The sequence below is a fragment of the Misgurnus anguillicaudatus genome, chromosome 3, assembly GCF_027580225.2.
Source record: "Misgurnus anguillicaudatus chromosome 3, ASM2758022v2, whole genome shotgun sequence".
NCBI classification, from domain to species: domain Eukaryota; kingdom Metazoa; phylum Chordata; class Actinopteri; order Cypriniformes; family Cobitidae; genus Misgurnus; species Misgurnus anguillicaudatus.
This window is the reverse complement of record NC_073339.2, coordinates 16,238,766-16,261,496: the sequence shown is the minus strand read 5'-3', so window position 1 is coordinate 16,261,496 and position 22,731 is coordinate 16,238,766. Positions and strand designations below refer to the sequence as shown.

The window sequence follows — 22,731 nt, the reverse complement described above, 5'->3', positions numbered from 1 at the left end:
GTACCAAAGTGACTGAGAAAAACTGTAACTATTTAATATGCGTGAAGGATTTTAAGCAATGAAAAAAACTTTTGTTTGTATCATGCATTAAAATATATGACAATTGATATTTTTGATGATTTAAATAAAATGTCCATTCAATCTGAGCCTGTCTGTGTTTTACTCTCGACTAATAGTCTTATTCTTTTAACATTACTGGTAATTAACATAGTGCCATCTAGTGGTTTTAAATGAATAACACAATAGGTTTAAATGTATTAATACAAAATAGCATCTATACATACTGTAAAATACATTTTAAAAAATAGCAATAAGCATTAAGACATATTAAAGAGTTTTGATATCATATTTATATATATCTACAATAAAAAGTCCAAAAGTTGTAAATGGTTTTAATTAAACAACACAAGGGACATAAAAATAAAAAAGCCGTAATTACAGAACAGTCATGTCATAATGGTGTGATGTCATAATGGTTCCATGAGGCGTTCTATATGGTTGCCATGGCACCATTGCATCACACTCGGTGCCTATAAAAGGCTCAGCCAGATGAAACCGGTATCATTTGACTGATCTGAACGCTTGCCTTTGGTTGACTCCGAACGCTACTGTACAGATTACCAAGTGAATTTGCAGACTTTACAAAAGTTCGCAACTTTAAACTGCTTGACGCACTGTGTACGGACAGACAGTTTACTTTCAACCCTCTGTAAACCGAGTCTAAGCACAGTTAAGTCTTTCAGTTATTCCTCAACATCATGTTTCGTCCTGTAACACCATTGTCCGACAAGGACATGGAAGGAACCGATGTTGAAAACATGGATTTGCCGAATGCTGTGCCGAACTTTGACTATGTCCTTTCGTCACAAGTCGGGCGCGCTGCCGGTTGTTTAAATCCATGTGGAGGAGAGGAGAAGGATGATGAGGAGATGGTGGATGTTTATCCAACACGTACTGAGGCGAAACGCCAAAGAGGTAAGATGCAAGTTAAAGCAAAAAGTCTGAATTTCATGCTGATAAGTTTACAGTTATTGTGTTGTTAATGTACATATAATGTTAGACACACCAGGTGGTGCTCGTGAACTTGTCCCGCCGTTTTTCTTGACCGGCTGAATACGCAGACACATTTTGACTCATTTAACAAAAAGCGACCAAAATTAAAAAAACATCCCCGAAATTTAAGACAATAATTACGCCGCATGAGGCCTTGTTTTTAAATATCCCTCACGAAAATTAACCTTGGTTTTAATGTGGTAAAAGTGTAGTAACCATGTTTATTGGTGCATACTATTAGCCCAACCATGGTTATTTTGTGGTAACAATGGTTTTACTACAGTAACGTTACCGTTAACCATGTTTTGTTGGATGGAACTGTAAAACCATGTTTCATTTTCATAAGGGATGTAGGCTATAACATAATAAATAGTTAGCAGTGCATACGACTGTTGTTATTCGCAAATGTGATGTTCATTTACGTAAGCCGAGGTTGTGAACTATTTTTATTTTTGCTTGCATGTTTTCTCATGATCACGACTTAATTTCTTGTTATCTCAAGTTCACAAAAGTTGTATTTTTTGTGATGTGATGAAAGCTTATGTGTACTTGATATGTATGTACGTGAACGTGTTGTATTGTTTGTAGACAGCAATGATGAACAAATTAGGTTTTACTTGGATCAGGGATTCGCTTAAGATGAAATAAATTCGTCAGTATGTATTTGATAGTTTGATATAGTGGTGAATTTAGGGACCATCTCTAAAGTTATTCCTTAATATACACGTTTATACTTTTTACAGCATTTAAATGGAATGACTTTTAGTCAACAAACAGTCACAAACCCTACTGTGTTCGTATGGCTGTCAGCTATAATGTACACTTTTTACGTTTTTATATATTTATTAATATAATCTGTTAAATACTATTGAAGATAGAAACGTGTACATAATTACTTTAAAGATGGTTCCTAAATTCAAGCACATTATGGGATGGTTTCCCGGGCAGAGATTATTTTAAACCAGGACTAGGCCTTAATTTATTTGGGAAATATAACTAGTTTTAACAAAAATGCCTTATTAAAACATTACTTGTGTGCATTTTGAGGCAAAACAAAGGGCACTGATGTATTTTAAGATGTGTCAATGCAAGTTGTTTTCAGTTTGGACAGCTCTTGAATTTATTTAAATCTCAGAATAGTCTAATCCCTGTTCGGGAAACCCCCCAATCGTTATTTATTTATTAGTCTATCTGCAATTATTAGCTACACGTATAGAGGGGTTTCAAGTTTACAAACATTGCAGGGTGCGCGCGCATCCAGGAGGCAGAAAGCCCGATTGGTGAGCTGATCCGCTACTGCAACAACCTTAATTATTGAAGCGTTCTTTATTGTTTGTATATAAATAAGACTTGATTTTAGTTGGATCTGTTTTTCTGTCTTTATTTTTGCAGTGTTACTGTGATACATGTATGAATTATAATGTTATAATTATAATGCTAGTAACGTAATAGTCGCATCTACTGGTATGTTAACATCAGGCACCCAGCACTGACTCTGTTTGTACTATTTTCCACGCAACAATTCCTTGGCATTTTGACTTACAGACACCGCTACTAGCATACAACACAATGCACTTCTCTTCTTTCTGCCTCTCGGTTGCGCGCGCAACCAGTTAGTGACGTCGCCGTGCAACCCGTCTATAGACCTTTTGCGAGTCAACGTCATAGTTATGACACGCGCGCATGTGGTGGCAGGAAAAACAGTGGAAATGAATGAGACACGAGTGAAACGAACAATATAACTCACTAGAAAATGTTTTGTTGTGCTGTTGAGTGTCGGAATAGGAATGCCAAAGTAGATGACCTTCATTTTTATAGTATATCGGCGTCGAAGACACCATTTGAAGATAAACGTAGGTGTTTATGGTTGCAATAAAAGCCCTCAACCGGACAGACTGGAGTGATGAAATCATTTGGAAATGTTTTAATAATTTGAATAGAAAATAATTAGAGAAGATATTCGGTGTTCTGTCGAAGTCTGTTCCCTCTATGTGTTTCTTATAGCGTTTTCATCACATTACGTTTATAATTTATTTAGAAAGATTAAATATTTGAATTAGTTCACAATATCAATCATTTTCCATTTATTAAAGTTTTCGTATTTTTTTCGTTTTCTATTACTTACCTTACATCTTAGCCTATGTCTTCTTCATGTTTGTTCTAAATTATGATGTTTACTAATAAATATATAAAAATAACACACACACACACACACACACACACACACACACACACACACACACACACACACACACACACACACACACACACACACAATATATATAAAGAGGCCTATACAAATTAATTTGTATGTAAACATAATAGTTTTAGATCAAACACGTAGGCTAAAAATATAAGGAAGAAATTGAAAACAGGAAATTATGAAATATTTAATAAATGATATTATACAGAATACATGATAGTATTGCTCTTATAAGTACTTCAGCGATTCATACTGTAAAAATAATTGATTTACCAATAAAGAACAATACATATACATTACATACATGCACACAATTAGTAGCCAAGCCATTTAAACTTTTAATTTATTTAAAAAATAAACGTAACTTGGTGAAAACGTTATAAGAAACATTACACTTAAGAGGAATATAGGGGAAACAGACTTCTACAGAAAACCGGATCCTTAAAAATCACAGTTTAATGCTAAAACACTTCACACAGCTATTGAGAAGCATTCACTTTCTGCCACCAGTTGGGCTCCGCCCACAAAAACGTCATCTCTGTTTGCAAACACGCAAAAGGTCTATACATCAGCAGTTCACTTTAAAATACACTAAATATTATGGACAGGAAATTACATTATGACATTTGGATTGTCAGGATAACAACTTTTTGTTATCTCAAGATCACCAGAAAATTAAGTCATGATCACGAGAAAACAAGCAAGCAAAAATAATAATAATGTATGGCCTCTTGCAGCTTCCATACAATTTAGAGAAAAAGAAAAATGATAATTTCAAATGAAGGCATTAATTTATTGAATTGTAATTGCAGTGTTTGGAGGAGAGATGGATTCATTCCTACCGAATGCTGTGTTGACCTGTGACTATGTCCCTGACATCGGACTTTCTTCAGAGGTCGGACGCGCTGCCGGTGGTTTGAATCTGAGTGGAGGAGTAGAGGAGAAAATCCCAACAAGTAAGATGAAAATGACAGCAAAATGTGGCTTTAATCCTGATAAGTTTACATACATTATTCTTAATGCACGTGCACAGATAGACACTAGGTGGTGCTTGTGTACTTTTTACCTCATTTTACTTCATTTACTTTTCCTTGTTTACCACCAGCATATGCTGTGTGGTGTCAGTGGATTCATTATATGAAATGATATGATAATAAACACATAAGACGTTAAAACGTTAGATCAGTCGACGCTACTCCCATTTCAACTAGCATATAGCAGACTGGTCACTGCCTTACAACTACAGTACAAGAACAACGTCAATATACCCGAATAACAGTACAACAATAATTATTCCACAAAGAAAGAATAATCACTGTTACCTGTCGAGGAGAATTTTTTGCGAACTGCGCGTCTGTCTTGACACCTCTCCGTTCCTTCATTGCTCTCCAGCGTTGAAATGTTTCTCCAATAAGGACTCTGTTACATTACGTTCTTCTGACAATTTTCTCCTATTCCCAGCGGCTTAAAAAAAGTCTTTCTTTTGCGTCCTCTTTCGGGTTTCTTCTCTACCATGGTGCAAATTCGAGGAGGAAAGCAGCATCGACAATGAAAACAAACCGAAACTTAAGATGGAGTTTCATGCGCTATGCGCATGCGTCGCCTGTGTAAAGTTACTGGAGCGTGCACGTCTCTCACAAGGATCGTAATGGCAGTGATTGACAAGCCAGAAGGCCAATCGCTGATGCGATGACCGCATGAGCAATTGGCTGATGTTTTTAAGGCCCTATCTTGTGCACAGATGACGTATATTAATATTATAATTTTCAGTGCACCTAATAAATAGTCTTTTGTCATTTAGTAAAGACAGTTTCAAGTAATATTGCAAAAATGTATAAAACAAACATCCTCTTTTGCACCTTTAAGCATTTGCCAATACAGAAACCCAAATTTTGACATACAGTTGACATATTTTATACAGTTGAATAAACAATACATTAAAATAAGTGACAAGTTTTAGACGCATATAGATCACTTCAGTTAAAGCATTAATTTCATAACATTATTTTTTGAATTGCAGTGTTGGGATGGAGATGTGATGATGGTGGAATGGATCTTGTCCTTCCGAATGCAGTCCCTGACATTGTCCCGAACAACGGACATTTGTTAGACAGACGCGCCGGTAGTTCACATCCACGAGGAGGAGTAAAGGAGTTTACTCCTGCATTTGAGGAGGCGAACAGCCCCAAAGGTCAGATGGAAATTTTGTGTTCTTTACAATCTTTAAATCTGTGCCCTGTTTGTTTCTTAAAAGTTTTGTTGGCCCTTGTAGATACTGATATCTTATTACATTAAAGTCAGTAAAATAAAGCATCTAAGAAATTAAGTTTAGACAGTTTTTCTAGTGTGTTTTAGACTCTTATTTTAACAGCATTATTAATCCAATAATCATTGCTGTATTTTCAGGAATTTATTATAAAGAGATACTCAATTACATATAGATATTTGTTAAATGCATATAGATGTTAAAGGCGGAGTCCACGATGTTTGAAAAACGCGTTGGAAAAGGAGACGGGCCGACTACCAAAACACACTTATAGCCAATCAAATCAAATCAAATGCCGGGTTGCGTATGTGTGGGGCTGGTCTATCAACAGAAGGTCCAGATTCTATTGGGGTAGGGGCGTGTTTGTTTAGGTGATTTCAAATATCAACATTGGCTTTCAAACATCATGGACTCCGCCTTTAAATGTGTTTATTAAGTATTATCACTGACCATGGTTCTTTGTCATTCCCTTTTGTCATAATGAATTTTCTAATAATTTATCATTTGTTTTTCTTTTGTTTTTTGGTGTAGAAAAATGCAATAATAAAGTCTTGAGATCAATAAAGAAGACTTGGAAGAATGTAATGCACCCATTCCTTCGTAATGATAAAGTGGAAACACTGATTCCTTCAGAGGTGTGTTACATCATTACATTTACTACAACTATCTGTCCATTTATAGACATGTTTCCATCCAGGTTTTCTTATCGACCAAGTAAATGTGTAAAAAAGGTTTTCTATTTAAATGGCGATAAAATGGTTTCCGTGGTGATGTCACGAATGATGAAAGCGAATTCACACATACATTTTTGTGTATTGCAAAAAAAAATCTGACCTTGAGCTAATAATTTACCTAATTTCTCTAATGCTCTTACAATAAAAGCTCAGCTGGGACCAGTCAGGCCTGATTTGTGGTCTCAGTAATTTTAAAATAAGTGTGCTTTCACCAAAGGGACCTGATTATGAAAAAATGAATATTTAAACATTAATAAAAATGAATCATTTTATGGATAAATGATTGACATTTATCAGTCTGTCTGTCTGTCTGACCCACCTCTGGTCTTCTCCACAGCTTAATGCGGATTCAGCTAATCCTAATTTAAAGGATGGTGCTGGTCTGGCGAGCTCTAAATTAAACACTGTAATCAAACTGGACAAACAACGAAAGGCATTCTTTGGCTGTCCCTGGAGGGGCAAGGTGGAGTCAATGCCGACTCCACAGCTTAAAGCGGATCCAGCTATCCCTGATGTTAGGGAAGTTGTTGATCTTGCATCACAGTCAAAGGCCGACGTTGGTCCAAAGAAACAGAAAGAAAAGGCTTCAAAGAGCCGCAAATCTAACCTCCAGGGAGAAAAAGTGACTGTTGTGCCAACTCAACAGCCCAAGGCTATTTCAGATATTCCTGTTGGCATGGATGTTCCTGCTCTGGCCGGCCCCCAATCAAAAACAAAGATTCGTCCGGATAAAAGCAAGACATTGAAGCAATGCATCCTTGGATGCTTCCAGAGGGGCAAAGTGGAGTCAATGCCGACTTCACAGATTGAAGCCGATCCAGCTATCCCTGATGTTAGGGAAGTTATTGATCTGGCAGATTCTCAATCAAAGAGTGTTGGCTTAAAGAAAAACAAACAAAAGGCTTCAAAGAGCCGCTTTTTTCACAACCCTTGGAGAAAAAAAGGGAAGAGTAAAGTGAAAAAAGATGCCGATCCAGCTATTTCTGATGCCATGGATGGTGCTGATCTGGCCAGTTTTGGTGGCACCGCTGCAGCTAATGCCAGGCTACAGAAGATAGGTGCCATTCCAAAGAATATCGGGTTAAAAGGTGGCGGAAATCCTGACCCAAATAAAGCAAAAAATCCTGGGTCAAAAGATGCTGGAAATCCTGAGGCAAAAGATGGTAGAAATCTCAGGCCAAAAGCTTTTGGAATTCGCAGAATTCCTTGGTTTTCTAATCCAAGAGTAGTAAAAATCCCAGAAAATCCCGACCCAAATACAGCTAAAAGTCCTGGACCAAAAGAAGATGAAAATCCTGGGGCAAAAGCTATTGAAAATCCCAGACATCCTGGGCCAGAAGATGATAGAGTTGTCAGGCCAAAAATTATAAATGTTTTTCAACAAGTTTTTGAACCGCCAGAAGAGACGAAACCAGCTGATACGAAACCAGCTGATACCCCACTATCTAAAGGTGAGTGTACTGACTTCATTAGTCCTAGGGTGGGTTGCACCAATATGTTAAATGTTTTCTTCATCATATTCTTCTGTACCTGGATATGTATGCTGTACCTTTCGTCTGTGAGTATATGAGTGTTAACATGTACTGTGATCCTATCATTTTTCTGTGTTTTTTTTCCAGAGACTTTTGATTCTAAATATTACTTATTAAATGAAGTGATTGGGCAAGGTGGCTTTGGCAAAGTGTGCAAAGGGATCCGTAAATCGGATGGCTGTCCGGTAATGCACTTGTATTTATATCAAACAAAATGTTAGCTGAAATTTGTATGTCCACTTGACCTAAAGCATGTTTTAAAGTTTGTAGATTCTCAAACTTTAAAGTTATGTGTGCAGTGTCAGGTGAGCCGCTTCAGTCAGCTCAGGAGAAATTAACTAGGTGTTGTTTTTTCTCTTTACAGGTTGCCATCAAGCGAATAAGCAAACGAAAGGATGAAAGAACTCTTCAGATTGTAAGTTGTCATAAAATTTGATGAAGTGAACTAAACAGAAAATAGATAGTACAGCGATTACACGCCAATACAAGATGTTTGTTTTATCTAATTGTAATTTGTTGACCATTTTTTTCCAGCCTGGATACCCCAAACCAGTCATTACAGAAGTGGCGCTGCTGCTTAAGTTAAGAGATGCGCCCTCATGCCCCAATGTCATACAGTTGTATGACTGGTACGAAACTAAACACTTTTGCATGCTCGCGTTGGAGTACCCTCAGCACTGCCAAACCTTGTGGGATTTTGTTAATAGTGAAAGACAACTAAGTGAAAATACAGCAAGACATCTTATGCGTCAGGCAGTACTGGCAGTAAAACACTGTCTGGATAATGGAGTTTTCCATACAGACCTCCATGGCAAGAACTTCTTGCTGCAGAAATCAACAATGAGCCTGAAGTTAATTGACTTTGGGGTTGGATATTATCTTACGGATGAGGCCTATGATTCCCACGACTTTATAGGTGAGTTGAGTTTTTTATATAGCAGAGAATTGAAACCTGCTGTTAATGCAGGGTCATCTTTTACAAAATGACTTAACATGAGGTTTTGTGTACAGGAGCTCCATGTTGCATCCCGCCTGAGATGAAAATGGAAAAGAAATACTACGCCATACCAGCAAACGTATGGGCCTTAGGTGCTTTGCTGTATTTCATGGTGCTTGAAACTTTCCTCTATCCTTTAGACCCCTTTTATGGGAAGGGTTTATCAAAGGGTGAGTGAAAATGACTGATCAACATGCACACACAAAGCCTATGATCAAATCCACAATAAATATTATCACAGGATACGGTCTGTCTGGCAAGATGTTAGATTTTTATATCATTTAGTGGCTCGCCAATGTATTTCATCACTGTGCCATTATCTTAACCTGAGGTACTGTCTGTCTGTGATCAGGGGCCCTTTCGATGATAGACAGACAGACTTTTTTGCAGTATTATTAAATGACAACAAAAGCGTCTCTTTATGCCATGATTATTATTGCCATTTGTGTGTCATGATGACTAACCAGCTCTCTCCTAAAACTTGTACAGAAATCTGTGATCTGATGAAAAGGTGCTTGGCCCTGAATCCAAGTGATCGTCCGACGCTCAAGCAGATCTTAGATCATGACTGGTTTAAAACTGAGTCTAACGAAGAAGAGCTACTCTTTTACAAAATGAGGTAACAGACCGAATAGAAAACTACATTTGCAGATTACATGCTTTTTATTTTGTATAATTAGTTGTATAGTAGGATTGTTTTAAATGTACATTTTCATCACTACAGGGCGCTATCCACATAAATATAAAAAGGATGAAGCTTAATGACTGAAGGAGAGAGGAATGATGCGAGATGCTGGTTTCACAGATGAGGTAATGAATAAATGCTTTTTTAACTATCCTTTTGATCAGATTATTTAATGCAATTGAAATGAATTAGCTGCAAGGCACAACAGCTGTGTGTTAGATGTTGTTTAACCAACACTTCTGCATTTGTCCTCTTGTGTCTCCCTAGTTTCTACAACTAGAAACAGAGAATAGCACGGAAATTAAAAGGGCCATTATTACAAGAGAGACAAGAGATGAGCCATTATTTAAAACAGGAATTTCTCAGGAGTAACACATTTTTGGGAACTTTCTGCATAATGTAAGTATACAACTGCATTTGTCTTTGGATATTTCATTACAAAAATCATACATATTATGGCTTTTAGGTTCTAGATATACTATAAATATGATGACTAAAAATTAAATGTTGATATTTCCATTTTTTTCTCATCTTCAGGTGGTATTTCAGCCTCAGACTTTATGACCACATGAACATCTGATGCAGATCCTGTCTCGTTCTTGAACATATTTAATAAAAAAATAATTTACAAGTTTTAATTTTTTTAATTCTTAATGTTTTATCTGTTAAAGTTGTATAATACAGTATCTAATATATAGTAGGTCCTCTATAGAATAAGCTATGTCTGGCTCTCTCTCTCTAGGGTTTTTTCTCCTAGGAGTTTAGGGAGTCAAATTACATTTTCTTAACTTAGATCTCTCTTCTATACGTTACATTATTACGCTTAATAGTTCAGTTTAATCTGTACTTTGCAACTTTTGTTGTCCCTTGATTTTTCTGTGTTTTTTCTTTTTTATTAATGTAAAGCTGCTTTGAAATAATTAAGCAATTGTGAAAAGTGCTACAGTATATAAATAAAATTGAAGACTTTTCTTTAGCAGATGTTTTAATTAGCTTTTTTTACTGTTTTATTTGATCAAACTGATTAACTTGGGTCACTTATGTACCTGTTTTTTATATGCAATATCAAACCCTTGACCTTGGTTAACTTAGTAAATCCAATCAGACAACCTGAAGATCCCAATCGGAACATCCTTTCTCTGCTACTGAAAAAACATAAAAGTTAATATATCTTGTCGATTACAATATATAACAGCCCGTGCTACCACAATATGAATACGCTTTGATTAAACAAATTATCTGCAAAATATGATACTTATAAAACAGTAAAAAAAAACTTATTCGTTTGAATAATAGCAACCAACGCACACAAGCGCGTCCAAAGCGCCCTCACGCGGTCATTTTTTAGAACTGCGCCTGGCGTGTGAAGCTTCGGTGGAGTTTATTTATCCTCAAAAGATTATAGAAATTAATGGGCTAATGTACTGTTCACTGCATATACATTTTCAGTTTCGTTTTAACTTGAATTTTAATTAGGCATTGCATTTTGTTGTGTTTTAGAAGTGAAGAAAATGCCCTAAAATAAACTAACCCTGTGATTTTTTTAAATAGAGAATTTCAAAATCTAAATAAAAATTCAAATTTGCTTACTCATTTTGCCAGCATCACAAATGATTAACAGATTACAGTGTCTTTTATACTGTATACTGTAAATGCAGGCATAGGCGGAGCTTACGGTGGAGCAGGCCCCCCATTGGCTAAAATGATTTTTATAAAATAAATTATATTCCACAACAAATATACATATTAATTTTATATTATACATTTTAAAACTTTTTTAAAGATGATTTGTAACGCAATTGTTATTCTGCTAATAAAAAAGTGGCGCTCTGTAAATCGCTTTTGTCCAATCACAATGGAGGAGAGGCGGGACAAACAGTGCATCGACCAATCGGAACATCCTTCCTCTACTACTGAAAAAACATAAAAGTTAATATATCTTGTCGATTACAATATATAACAGCCCGTGCTACCACAAGATGAATACGCATTTATTAAACAAATTATCTGCAAAATATGATACTTATAAAACAGTAAAAAAACGTATTCGTTTGAATAATAGCAACCAACGCACACAAGCGTCTCCAAAGCGCCCTCACGCGGTCATTTTTTAGAACTGCGCCTGGCGTGTGTAGCTTCGGTGGAGTTAATTTATCCTCAAAAGAGTATAGAAATTAATTGGCTAATGTACTGTTCACTGCATATACATTTTCAGTTTCGTTTTAACTTGAATTTTAATTAGGCATTGCATTTTGTTGTGTTTTAGAAGTGAAGAAAATGCCCTAAAATAAACTAACCCCTGTGTTTTTTTTTAATAGAGAATTTCAAAATCGAAATAAAAATTCAAATTTGTCTACTCATTTTGCCAGCATCACAAATGATTAACAGATTACAGTGTCTTTTATACTGTATACTGTAAATGCAGGCATAGGCGGAGCTTACGGTGGAGCAGGCCCCCCATTGGCTAAAATGATTTTTATAAAATAAATGATATTCCACAACAAATATACATATTAATTTTATATTATACATTTTAAAACTTTTTTAAAGATGATTTGTAACGCAATTGTTATTCTGCTAATAAAAAAGTGGCGCTCTGTAAATCGCTTTTGTCCAATCACAATGGAGGAGAGGCGGGACAAACAGTGCATCGACCAATCGGAACATCCTTCCTCTACTACTGAAAAAACATAAAAGTTAATATATCTTGTCGATTACAATATATAACAGCCCGTGCTACCACAAGATGAATACGCATTTATTAAACAAATTATCTGCAAAATATGATACTTATAAAACAGTAAAAAAACGTATTCGTTTGAATAATAGCAACCAACGCACACAAGCGTCTCCAAAGCGCCCTCACGCGGTCATTTTTTAGAACTGCGTCTGGCGTGTGAAGCTTCGGTGGAGTTTATTTATCCTCAAAAGATTATAGAAATGAATTGGCTAATGTACTGTTCACTGCATATACATTTTCCGTTTCGTTTTTACTTGTATTTTAAATTAGGCATTGAATTTTGTTGTGTTTTAGAAATGAAGAAAATGCCCTAAAATAAACTAACCTTGTGATTTTTTTTAATAGAGAATTTCAAAATCGAAATAAAAATTTAAATTTGCTCACTCATTTTGCCAGCATTACAAATGATTAACAGATTACAGTGTCTTTTATACTGTATACTGTAAATGCAGGCATAGGCGGAGCTTACGGTGGAGCAGGCCCCCCATTGGCTAAAATGATTTTTATAAAATAAATGATATTGCACAACAAATATACATATTAATTTTATATTATACATTTTAAAACTTTTTTAAAGATGATTTGTAACGCAATTGTTATTCTGCTAATAAAAAAGTGGCGCTCTGTAAATCGCTTTTGTCCAATCACAATGGAGGAGAGGCGGGAAAACAGTGCATCGACCAATCGGAACATCCTTCCTCTACTACTGAAAAAACATAAAAGTTAATATATCTTGTCGATTACAATATATAACAGCCCGTGCTACATTTTCAGTTTCGTTTTAACTTGAATTTTAATTAGGCATTGAATTTTGTTGTGTTTTAGAAGTGAAGAAAATGCCCTAAAATAAACTAACCCTGTGATTTTTTTTAATAGAGAATTTCAAAATCTAAATAAAAATTCAAATTTGCTTACTCATTTTGCCAGCATCACAAATGATTAACAGATTACAGTGTCTTTTATACTGTATACTGTAAATGCAGGCATAGGCGGAGCTTACGGTGGAGCAGGCCCCCCATTGGCTAAAATGATTTTTATAAAATAAATGATATTCCACAACAAATATACATATTAATTTTATATTATACATTTTAAAACTTTTTTAAAGATGATTTGTAACGCAATTGTTATTCTGCTAATAAAAAAGTGGCGCTCTGTAAATCGCTTTTGTCCAATCACAATGGAGGAGAGGCGGGACAAACAGTGCATCGACCAATCGGAACATCCTTCCTCTACTACTAAAAAAACATAAAAGTTAATATATCTTGTCGATTACAATATATAACAGCCCGTGCTACCACAAGATGAATACGCATTTATTAAACAAATTATCTGCAAAATATGATACTTATAAAACAGTAAAAAAAACGTATTCGTTTGAATAATAGCAACCAACGCACACAAGCGTCTCCAAAGCGCCCTCACGCGGTCATTTTTTAGAACTGCGTCTGGCGTGTGAAGCTTCGGTGGAGTTTATTTATCCTCAAAAGATTATAGAAATGAATTGGCTAATGTACTGTTCACTGCATATACATTTTCCGTTTCGTTTTTACTTGTATTTTAAATTAGGCATTGAATTTTGTTGTGTTTTAGAAATGAAGAAAATGCCCTAAAATAAACTAACCTTGTGATTTTTTTTAATAGAGAATTTCAAAATCTAAATACAAATTTAAATTTGCTTACTCATTTTGCCAGCATTACAAATGATTAACAGATTACAGTGTCTTTTATACTGTATACTGTAAATGCAGGCATAGGCGGAGCTTACGGTGGAGCAGGCCCCCCATTGGCTAAAATGATTTTTATAAAATAAATGATATTGCACAACAAATATACATATTAATTTTATATTATACATTTTAAAACTTTTTTAAAGATGATTTGTAACGCAATTGTTATTCTGCTAATAAAAAAGTGGCGCTCTGTAAATCGCTTTTGTCCAATCACAATGGAGGAGAGGCGGGACAAACAGTGCATCGACCAATCGGAACATCCTTCCTCTACTACTGAAAAAACATAAAAGTTAATATATCTTGTCGATTACAATATATAACAGCCCGTGCTACCACCAGATGAATACGCATTTATTAAACAAATTATCTGCAAAATATGATACTTATAAAACAGTAAAAAAAACGTATTCGTTTGAATAATAGCAACCAACGCACACAAGCGTCTCCAAAGCGCCCTCACGCGGTCATTTTTTAGAACTGCGCCTGGCGTGTGTAGCTTCGGTGGAGTTAATTTATCCTCAAGAGTATAGAAATTAATTGGCTAATGTACTGTTCACTGCATATACATTTTCAGTTTCGTTTTAACTTGAATTTTAATTAGGCATTGAATTTTGTTGTGTTTTAGAAATGAAGAAAATGCCCTAAAATAAACTAACCCTGTGATTTTTTTTTAATAGAGAATTTCAAAATTTAAATAAAAATTTAAATTTGCTTACTCATTTTGCCAGCATCACAAATGATTAACAGATTACAGTGTCTTTTATACTGTATACTGTAAATGCAGGCATAGGCGGAGCTTACGGTGGAGCAGGCCCCCCATTGGCTAAAAGGATTTTTATAAAATAAATGATATTCCACAACAAATATACATATAAATTTTATATTATACATTTTAAAACTTTTTTAAAGATGATTTGTAAAGCAATTGTTATTCTGCTAATAAAAAAGTGGCGCTCTGTAAATCGCTTTTGTCCAATCACAATGGAGGAGAAGCGGGACAAACAGTGCATCGACCAATCGGAACATCCTTCTTCTACTACTGGAAAAACATAAAAGTTAATATATCTTGTCGATTACAATAGATAACAGCCCGAGCTACCAGAATATTAATAGGCTTTGATTACACAAATTATCTGCAAAATATGATACTTATAAAACAGTAAAAAAAAACGTACAATGCACACAAGCGCCTCCAAAGCGCCCTCAAGTGGTCATTGTTTAGAACTGCGCCTGGCGTGTGAAGCTTCATTGGAGCTTATTTATCCTCGAAAGATTAATGGGCTAATGTACTGTTCACTGTATATATATTTTCCGTTTCGTTTTTACTTGTATTTTAAATAAGGCATTGAATTTTGTTGTGTTTTAGAAGTTAAGAAAATTTCCTAAAATTAACTAACCCTGGATTTTTTAAAATCGAGAATTTTAAAATCTAAATCACAATAATTAAATTTGCTTACTCATTTTGCCAGCATCACAAAGGATTAACCGATTACAGTATCTTTTATACTGTATACTGTAAATATGCAGGCATAGGCGGAGCTTACGGAGGAGCAGGCCCCCCATTGGCTAAAATGATTTTTTATAAAATAAATTATATTCCACAACAAATATACATATTAATTTTATATTATACATTTTAAAACATTTAAAACTTTTTTAAAGATCCTTTGTAAAGCAATTGTTGTTCTGCTAATAAAAAAAGGGGTGTTCTATAAATCGCTTTTGTCCAATCACAATGGAGGAGAGGTGCACCGACCAATCGGAACATCTTTCCTCTACTACTGAAAAACATAAAAGTTAATATATCTTGTCGATTACAATGTATAACAGCATGTGCTACCACAATATGAATACGCATTGATTAAACAAATTATCTGCAAAATCTGATACTTATAAAACAGTAAAAAACTTATTCGTTTGAATAATAGCAACCAACGCACACAAGCGCCTCCAAAGCGCCATTTTTTAGAACTGCGCCTGGCGTGTGAAGGTTCGGTGGAGTTTATTTATCCTCAAAAGATTATAGAAATGAATGGACTAATGTACTGTTCACTGGACATACATTTACCATTTCGTTTACTTGTGCGTTGGTTGCTTTTATTCAAACCTCCGCGGAAGTACTGTTTTATAAGTTTTTTCCCGCCTCTCCTCCATTGTAATTGGGCAAAAGCGATTTACAGAGCGCCACTTTTTATTAGCAGAATAGCACCAAATCAACGGTAAATGTATTTTGCTTCAGGAAAAATGCAGTTAAGCTCTAGATATAGTTATTGAATTTAATTAAAACTCATATGGATAAGTTTTAAATTGAGTATAACTGAAGTGGCATGTACTTTTAGGAATCTGAATTTTTGTTGTTTTTGTTGATAAGTGATAAACTATAAACCAAACCTTTAAAGATTAAAAACGACACTGTTTAGTTTTATGTTTATGTCCTACTTTTTAGATGTCTTTAAATGAACATTTAAAACATTTAACAGCTTTAAGGGTGCAAGGATCTAATAGAATGTTACACATCAGATATATTTCCCCAACAGTTAACTAAACATTCACTTAAAGGGGATATTTCACAAGACTAAAATGTAAAATAAATCTTTGGTGTCGCCAGAGTGTGTGTGTAAAGTTCTAGTCAAAATACCCATTGATAACTTATTGTAGGATGAAAAAATTTTGTGAAACACTTTGTAGGTGTGAGCAAAAAAAAAATCAAGTTTTTGGGTGTGTCTTTTTAAATGCAAATGAGCTGATCTCTGCATTAAATTGCAGTGCAGTGGTTGGATAGTGCAGATTAAGGGGAGGTATTATCCACTTCCGACATCACAAGGGGAGCTAGATTTCAATGGCCTATTTTTTCACATGCTTGCAGAGAATGGTTTACCAAAACAAAGTTACTGGTTTGATGTTTTTGATTTTCTAAAGTGATAGAAGCACTGGGGACCCATAGCACTTAAACATGGAAAAAGTAAGATTTTCATGATATGTCCCCTTTAAGATATAACAGATTATATCTGAATTCTTGTCAAAACAGATATTTTTAAAACGGTCATTCTGTGTGTATGTCTATATATCGAGGTCGCGCACATTTGCCAGGTTCCAAACATAATCTCTCTTAATAATTAACATCAAGCAAGTCTTGCACTTTATTTTGTCATGTTTTAAAACCGACACCAAATTCTCAAACGCGCAAATGGATGAGGAATGAAGAGGCATATGCAATTCTGATCCGACAACAGAGTCTGTCGCTTGTAATCAGAGAGCCTGCGGATGATGGCAGGAAGGCATTACAGATTTTGAGAGATCACTTCACTGGTAGCCACGTACGATAAGTTTGTATACGTAGTCAGGAAGGAAAAACCTTTGTACCAAAACTAGACAGGACTAAAGTTATTCCACAAGAATTGAAAGTTGAGGGTGAAGTCAGAACAAACAGTGAAAAAGAGAGTGATCAAGGTACTAGATATCCAAAAAGAGAAAGAAGATCCCTTAGTACTATGCAGATTATGATTATATTAAGGTTATAGATGACATTTACTATTGGCAGGCATTGACTATTGCTATCGTGTTGCATGTAATGTTCCCCAGACACTGAAGGAAGCCTTAGGCTCTTTAAAATGAGAGCTGTGGGTTAAAGTTATGAAGGATAAGATGAACTCTCTGAAAGAGAAAAATACCCTGACAACCTTACCAGAAGGTAAATATGCTTTAAAGAAAAATTCTGATGGAAGAATATATAGGACCAGGCATGTGGCAAAGGGTTATAGTCAAGTGGCAGATAGATATTGATTATAAATTTCACCCACAGCCAACATATCTTTGGTACGTGTCTTATTGCAGCTTGCAGGGCAATATAATTTGAAGTTACATCAGATAGATGTTAAAACTGCATATCTGCATGCTCCTATAGATTGTGAAATCTATATGGAGGATCATGAAAGATTTGAAGTTGAGTCAAAAACAATAAGCTAAATAAATCACTGTATGGTTTGAAACAATCAGGACAAAATTGGAGCAAGATGTTGCATGATTTCTTAATTGAAAATTATTTTGTTAAGAATGTAGCCGATAATTGTGTTTACAGTAAAAAACTGACAAAGAAAGAGTCATACTGATTATATGGGTTGATGATCTTATCATTGCAGCGAGTAATGATCAAATTCAAAGTGAAAGAACTGGGAAAACTTAGACATTTCTTAGGCATTGACTTTATGCAATATCATGGTAAAGTAAAAAAATGAATCAGGAAAAATCTGTTCTCAAAATCTTAGACATTCTAACAAAATCTGTGTCTAAAGCTAAAATGGATATGTTTGGAATGTGAAGAATTAATTGTAATTTGGAAATATTTCTGTGTGATGCACTGTGTTACATAATGTCAATGTAAAGGATTACTCACCACCATGTCATCCAAAATGTTGATGACTTTCTTTTCTTTATTCAGTCAAAAAGAAATTATGTTTTTTTAAGGAAAACATTCCAGGATTTTTCTAGTTTTGATGGGCTTTGGTGGACCCCGATACTTGGCAGTTTTAGTGCAGTTTAAAATTGCAGTTTCAAAGGACCCTAAACAATCTCAAATGAGGCATAAAGGTCTTATCTACACTCTAAGAAAGGATGTGTTAATTTTAACACATTGTTTTGTGTTAAACTATTTAACACATTATGTGTTATTTTAACACATTGTGTGTCATTTCATGTGGAATGTGAGCTTAAATAAATGAAATGGACAACACAAGATGTGTTAAAACAACATAAAGTGTGTTATTCCAAAAATAACACAGAGATGTGTTAAGGAAAACACACTAGATGTGTTGTCCTTAACTAGACACAAGATGTGTTAAAGAGTGTAGCGAAACGACTGTCATTTTTGGGAAGAAAAATAAAAAAGCACTTTTAAATCACTTCCTCCAGTCGTGTGACGCACCAGCACGACCTCATGCGATACGTCATCGTTTTTGAGATTATCACATGAAACTAAACAATATCCAATCCAAAAGCGAGCTAATGGAAGACGAAACCATAACAACTACAGTACAGTCATGGCACAGCAGGCACAGTTTAAAGTGAGATATCGATATTCAAAAGCACATTTTATGTCATCTGATTTCTTTATACCCGTTGTTTGCCATGTTTGTTTACTGTGAAGTCACGTTTGGCTGCGAGAGACATCACAAGATCTCCGTGGGATTTCCTGTGTTCACAGTCAAGACTCTGGTTGAAAATCTGTTTGTGGAGTGCTGTCTTGACACATCATGGCACACCACACACTATAGGAGCAAAGGGGTTAAAACTAGGATTTCTTTATCCTCATGTTTGTGATCTATAACATTTTGAAAATTGTATAAAATTTAAAAAATATTTTGATGTGTTCCTAGCATAAGTAGCCACGTCACATGATAATAAGTGAACACTGTCTCAATGTGAAGTGAGCTAGGATCCTTACCAGTGCCCAGACCTGCAAACACAATGATTCACGACCTCGGGAAGATTAATAAAAGCTGTGAAAGTATTGTTCATTGTTAGTTCATGTTATCCAGTGTGTTAACAAATACAACCCTACTGTAAAGTTTTTTTTATGTGCACTTCCTTAATAATGTATCTGATATGGTTAATCATTTGCTGAGGTTTTACAACTTATGGACACTTATATGAGGTGTAGGGCTACTACTATACATATATATCATCAGTGCATCACAAGCATGCATATTCTGTTTAATTGAAGAGCAACAGAAGCAACAGATGGTTTGAAATTAAAAGGACAATCAAAAGGTTTGCAGAAAAGCTTTAATTCATCTTTTGTATTTCTAAAAACACAGTGTACACTTTTTTGGCTAAATATATTTATTTTTCTCTGTCAAGGCTGATTTCAGATATCCGAGCACTATGGCTTTTTGACTTATTTACTTTTTATTTTGTCTAAATGTTTTTCTACTTAAATCAGATGAAGTCATCACTGTCCAGTGTAGCGCTGGTCACTCTTTTGGTCTCCAGCACACATGCTTTCATGTCTGTTTTGGTGGGTAATGAAAACACCCATGTGACCATTACTAGTCAGGCCGTTATGGCGAAAATCTATGAGGTGTGTGAAGCAGTTGCTAAATATGAGGGAAGACCATTTAAACCAACGGTGAGTAGTGTTTGAATAGATTTAAAATAATTTATTTAATCCTTAAAAAAATATTCTCGATTTTGCTGCTTTTTAAAGATCATCAGTTTATTTTGGGATGCACTGTTCCTTTAACCACACACAGGGGCCATCAGCAGAGGAACTGCTATATGCCTGCCTGGGCACGAAGACGGGTAAAGTTTCAGGTGCCAGATTCCGGACAGCATTGAATCAAATCTACACGCAGAATGTCATTGTGGACCGTGACTTCATGACCAGCGCACCGCACCATTTCAACAACGAGGCCTTCGGCGAGGGACACGACCTCATCATTCATGGAATAAAAGCCATTTTAGATCATGTCCGCACCGACAACCTTCAGTCTGCCCGAGAAACGCTGGGGCGAGTGTGTCACACACTGCAGGATTTGGAAGAAGTATTGATTCATTAACTTTTTAACATTTTAATTGATAAAGATGGTATTCAATGTAACAAGTAACCAATAAAATCAATGAATCTTTATATATTTTTTAAGGATTTCTACAGCCATAGTAACTGGGTTGAACTGGGTAACAAAAGTCCATATGCCAATCTCATCAGACCAGATCTCAACATTGAGAACATAGCAGATCGTACAAACAGCCAATGGGTACAATAATCAGAGAAATTTGATTATGCAATTCTGTGGGTTTTAAGTGTTGATATGGCCAATGTTCACATGTAATAGCTTATAAAATCTGTATTTAGTCTGATAAGTAGAGGTAAGAAGCCGAACTGATAAGATAATATGTCACATGATTAATAAAATAATATGTGACCCAAGTAGCAGCAATAGGTAACAATACATTGTTGTATGGGTCAAAATTATTAATTTTTGATGCCAAATATCATTAGGATATTAAGTGAAGATTATGTTCCATGAAGATATTTTTTTTATTTCCTACCATAATCAAAAATGTATTTATTATTAAATATATGGGTTCACTGTACAAATAAATAAATATTTTTTACAGTGTTCCAACGAATTTTATTTTGACAACTTTAGAGGCGATTTTCTCAGTATTTTCCTTTTGTTGCACCCTTAAATTCCAGATTTACAAATGAAGAGTTTCATTGTAAAACGAGATAAATCCATTTTTTTTTTATTTTTGTCACAACATGTTTATTATTACGTTATCGTGTTATTATTTAGTTTTATTGTGCTACTAAGCAGTATTTTTTAAGTTATGAAGGTTTAAATCAAAACAAACCAACTGCAGTTGAATTGAAATTAATTGGAATGCACAACCAAACAACGAGATTTCTGAACAATTAAAAAAAACGGTGGTTATCTCGTTTTGCAATGAAACTCTTCAAATAGTTGTATCTTGGCCAAATACTTTTCTATCCTAAAAATCTGTGCATCAATGGAAAGCTTATTTATTCAGTGTTTTTATTCAGATGATGTATAAATCCCTTATGACTGGTTTTGTGGTCCAGGGTCACATATCTAATTGCTTGAGACGAATCTGTGTCAATTGTTCCTGTAAGAGCTGATTGTTAACAGAATGCAGTGCATGTATTTTTTATTGATGTATGCTGCTCTTCAGCTGTGGTTGGATTGTATGTAAATACTGTATATTTATGTGTTAGATCGTACAATGCCAACATGCAGTGACTGTGCCAGTGGCAACTGTCCAAACCCTTTGCTGCCTGCCACTCTCAATGGGAAGTACCTTACTTCAGGATACATGGGGTTCGACTCTCCTGACAAACCTCAAGGTGAGGTGACAGTGCAGTACAGAATGACCACATTGAAGAGTTTGAACATTTACTGTATTGTAACTTGTTAACTTTGCAGTTTTAGTTGTGGAAAAGTTTGAATGCCTAAAAAGCTTGAATGTTATTTTGAAGCCAGTGCTGAGTCACAACAAATGAACCAGCATTTTTTAGAGTGTATGAATAGAAAACACCAATCTGGAGAAGTTTGTGTGTAAATCAGAATATGCGGTTTAAAAAAAAATTCAGCAAAATTCATTTCTTAATGTAATTAATATATAGGCTGAATGATTTTCACATCATTTTAAAGGAAAAACTCTAGACTACTGGATCCTGTTTTAAAAAGTCTTGTGAAAACATATGAAGAGTTTTGTTGCAAAACGAGATAGCTCAATTCAACTGCAGTTGGTTTGTTTTGATTTAAACCTTCATAACTTAAAAAATACAGCTAAGTGCAACATAAAACAAAATAATAAAATGATAACATAATAATAAACATGTTTTGACAAAAATGTAAAGAACGGATTTATCTCGTTTTGCAACGGAACTCTTCATATTTAGTATGGGCTTTATGGACTTAGTGACTTAAAAAAATGTTTTTTTCAAAAGCCATGCATAAACATTTTCCTTTAAAAAATACAAACATGTACATACTTGTTACTCATATAATATTGTTGCCTAGTTTGTGAAGAACACAGTTATGAGACTCAGTGAGGACTCGTCCAACAGGTCACATCAACATCCAAAAAACTACAGGCCTCACTTGCCTCAGATAAGGTCATAGTTCATGACTTCACCATAAGAAAGAGACTGGGCAAAAATGGCCTGCATGGCAGAGTCTCAAGACGCAAAACCACTGCTGAGCAAAAAGAACATAAATGCTCATCTCAGTTTTCCAGAAAACATTTTGATGATCCCCAAACCTTT

At 35.0% G+C, this 22,731-nt stretch overlaps 2 protein-coding genes and 1 long non-coding RNA gene across 4 annotated transcripts in view; 2 read left to right on the top strand and 1 right to left on the bottom strand.

Annotated features, from left to right (window-relative positions):
- Positions 1-22,731, bottom strand: part of LOC129444278 (uncharacterized) — a 321,920-nt gene that overhangs the window by 24,596 nt on the left and 274,593 nt on the right. The gene's annotated exons all lie outside the window — the stretch shown is intronic.
- vwa11 (von Willebrand factor A domain containing 11) overlaps positions 1-22,731 on the top strand; it is an 82,172-nt gene that overhangs the window by 53,391 nt on the left and 6,050 nt on the right. Inside the window, exons 1-5 of one of the 2 annotated variants that reach the window (XM_073862432.1) lie at positions 19,583-19,709; positions 19,882-20,067; positions 20,192-20,475; positions 20,587-20,684; positions 21,688-21,807. In XM_073862432.1, the coding sequence (XP_073718533.1) occupies positions 19,882-20,067; positions 20,192-20,475; positions 20,587-20,684; positions 21,688-21,807 (688 nt within the window). In that variant the 5' untranslated portion in view covers positions 19,583-19,709. Of the gene's footprint in view, positions 1-19,582; positions 19,710-19,881; positions 20,068-20,191; positions 20,476-20,581; positions 20,685-21,687; positions 21,808-22,731 lie in introns of those variants that run through there. The other variant, XM_073862433.1, reaches the window with a different exon arrangement.
- On the top strand, positions 442-10,405 carry LOC129444276 (uncharacterized). Its single transcript, XM_055204835.2, has 13 exons — positions 442-975; positions 4,069-4,212; positions 5,277-5,447; positions 6,054-6,157; positions 6,594-7,707; positions 7,876-7,973; positions 8,153-8,203; positions 8,323-8,704; positions 8,800-8,955; positions 9,275-9,404; positions 9,510-9,595; positions 9,738-9,869; positions 10,008-10,405. Exons 1-11 carry the CDS (start codon positions 759-761, stop codon positions 9,523-9,525), a joined length of 2,583 nt encoding a protein of 860 aa, XP_055060810.2. The 5' UTR covers positions 442-758; the 3' UTR covers positions 9,526-9,595; positions 9,738-9,869; positions 10,008-10,405.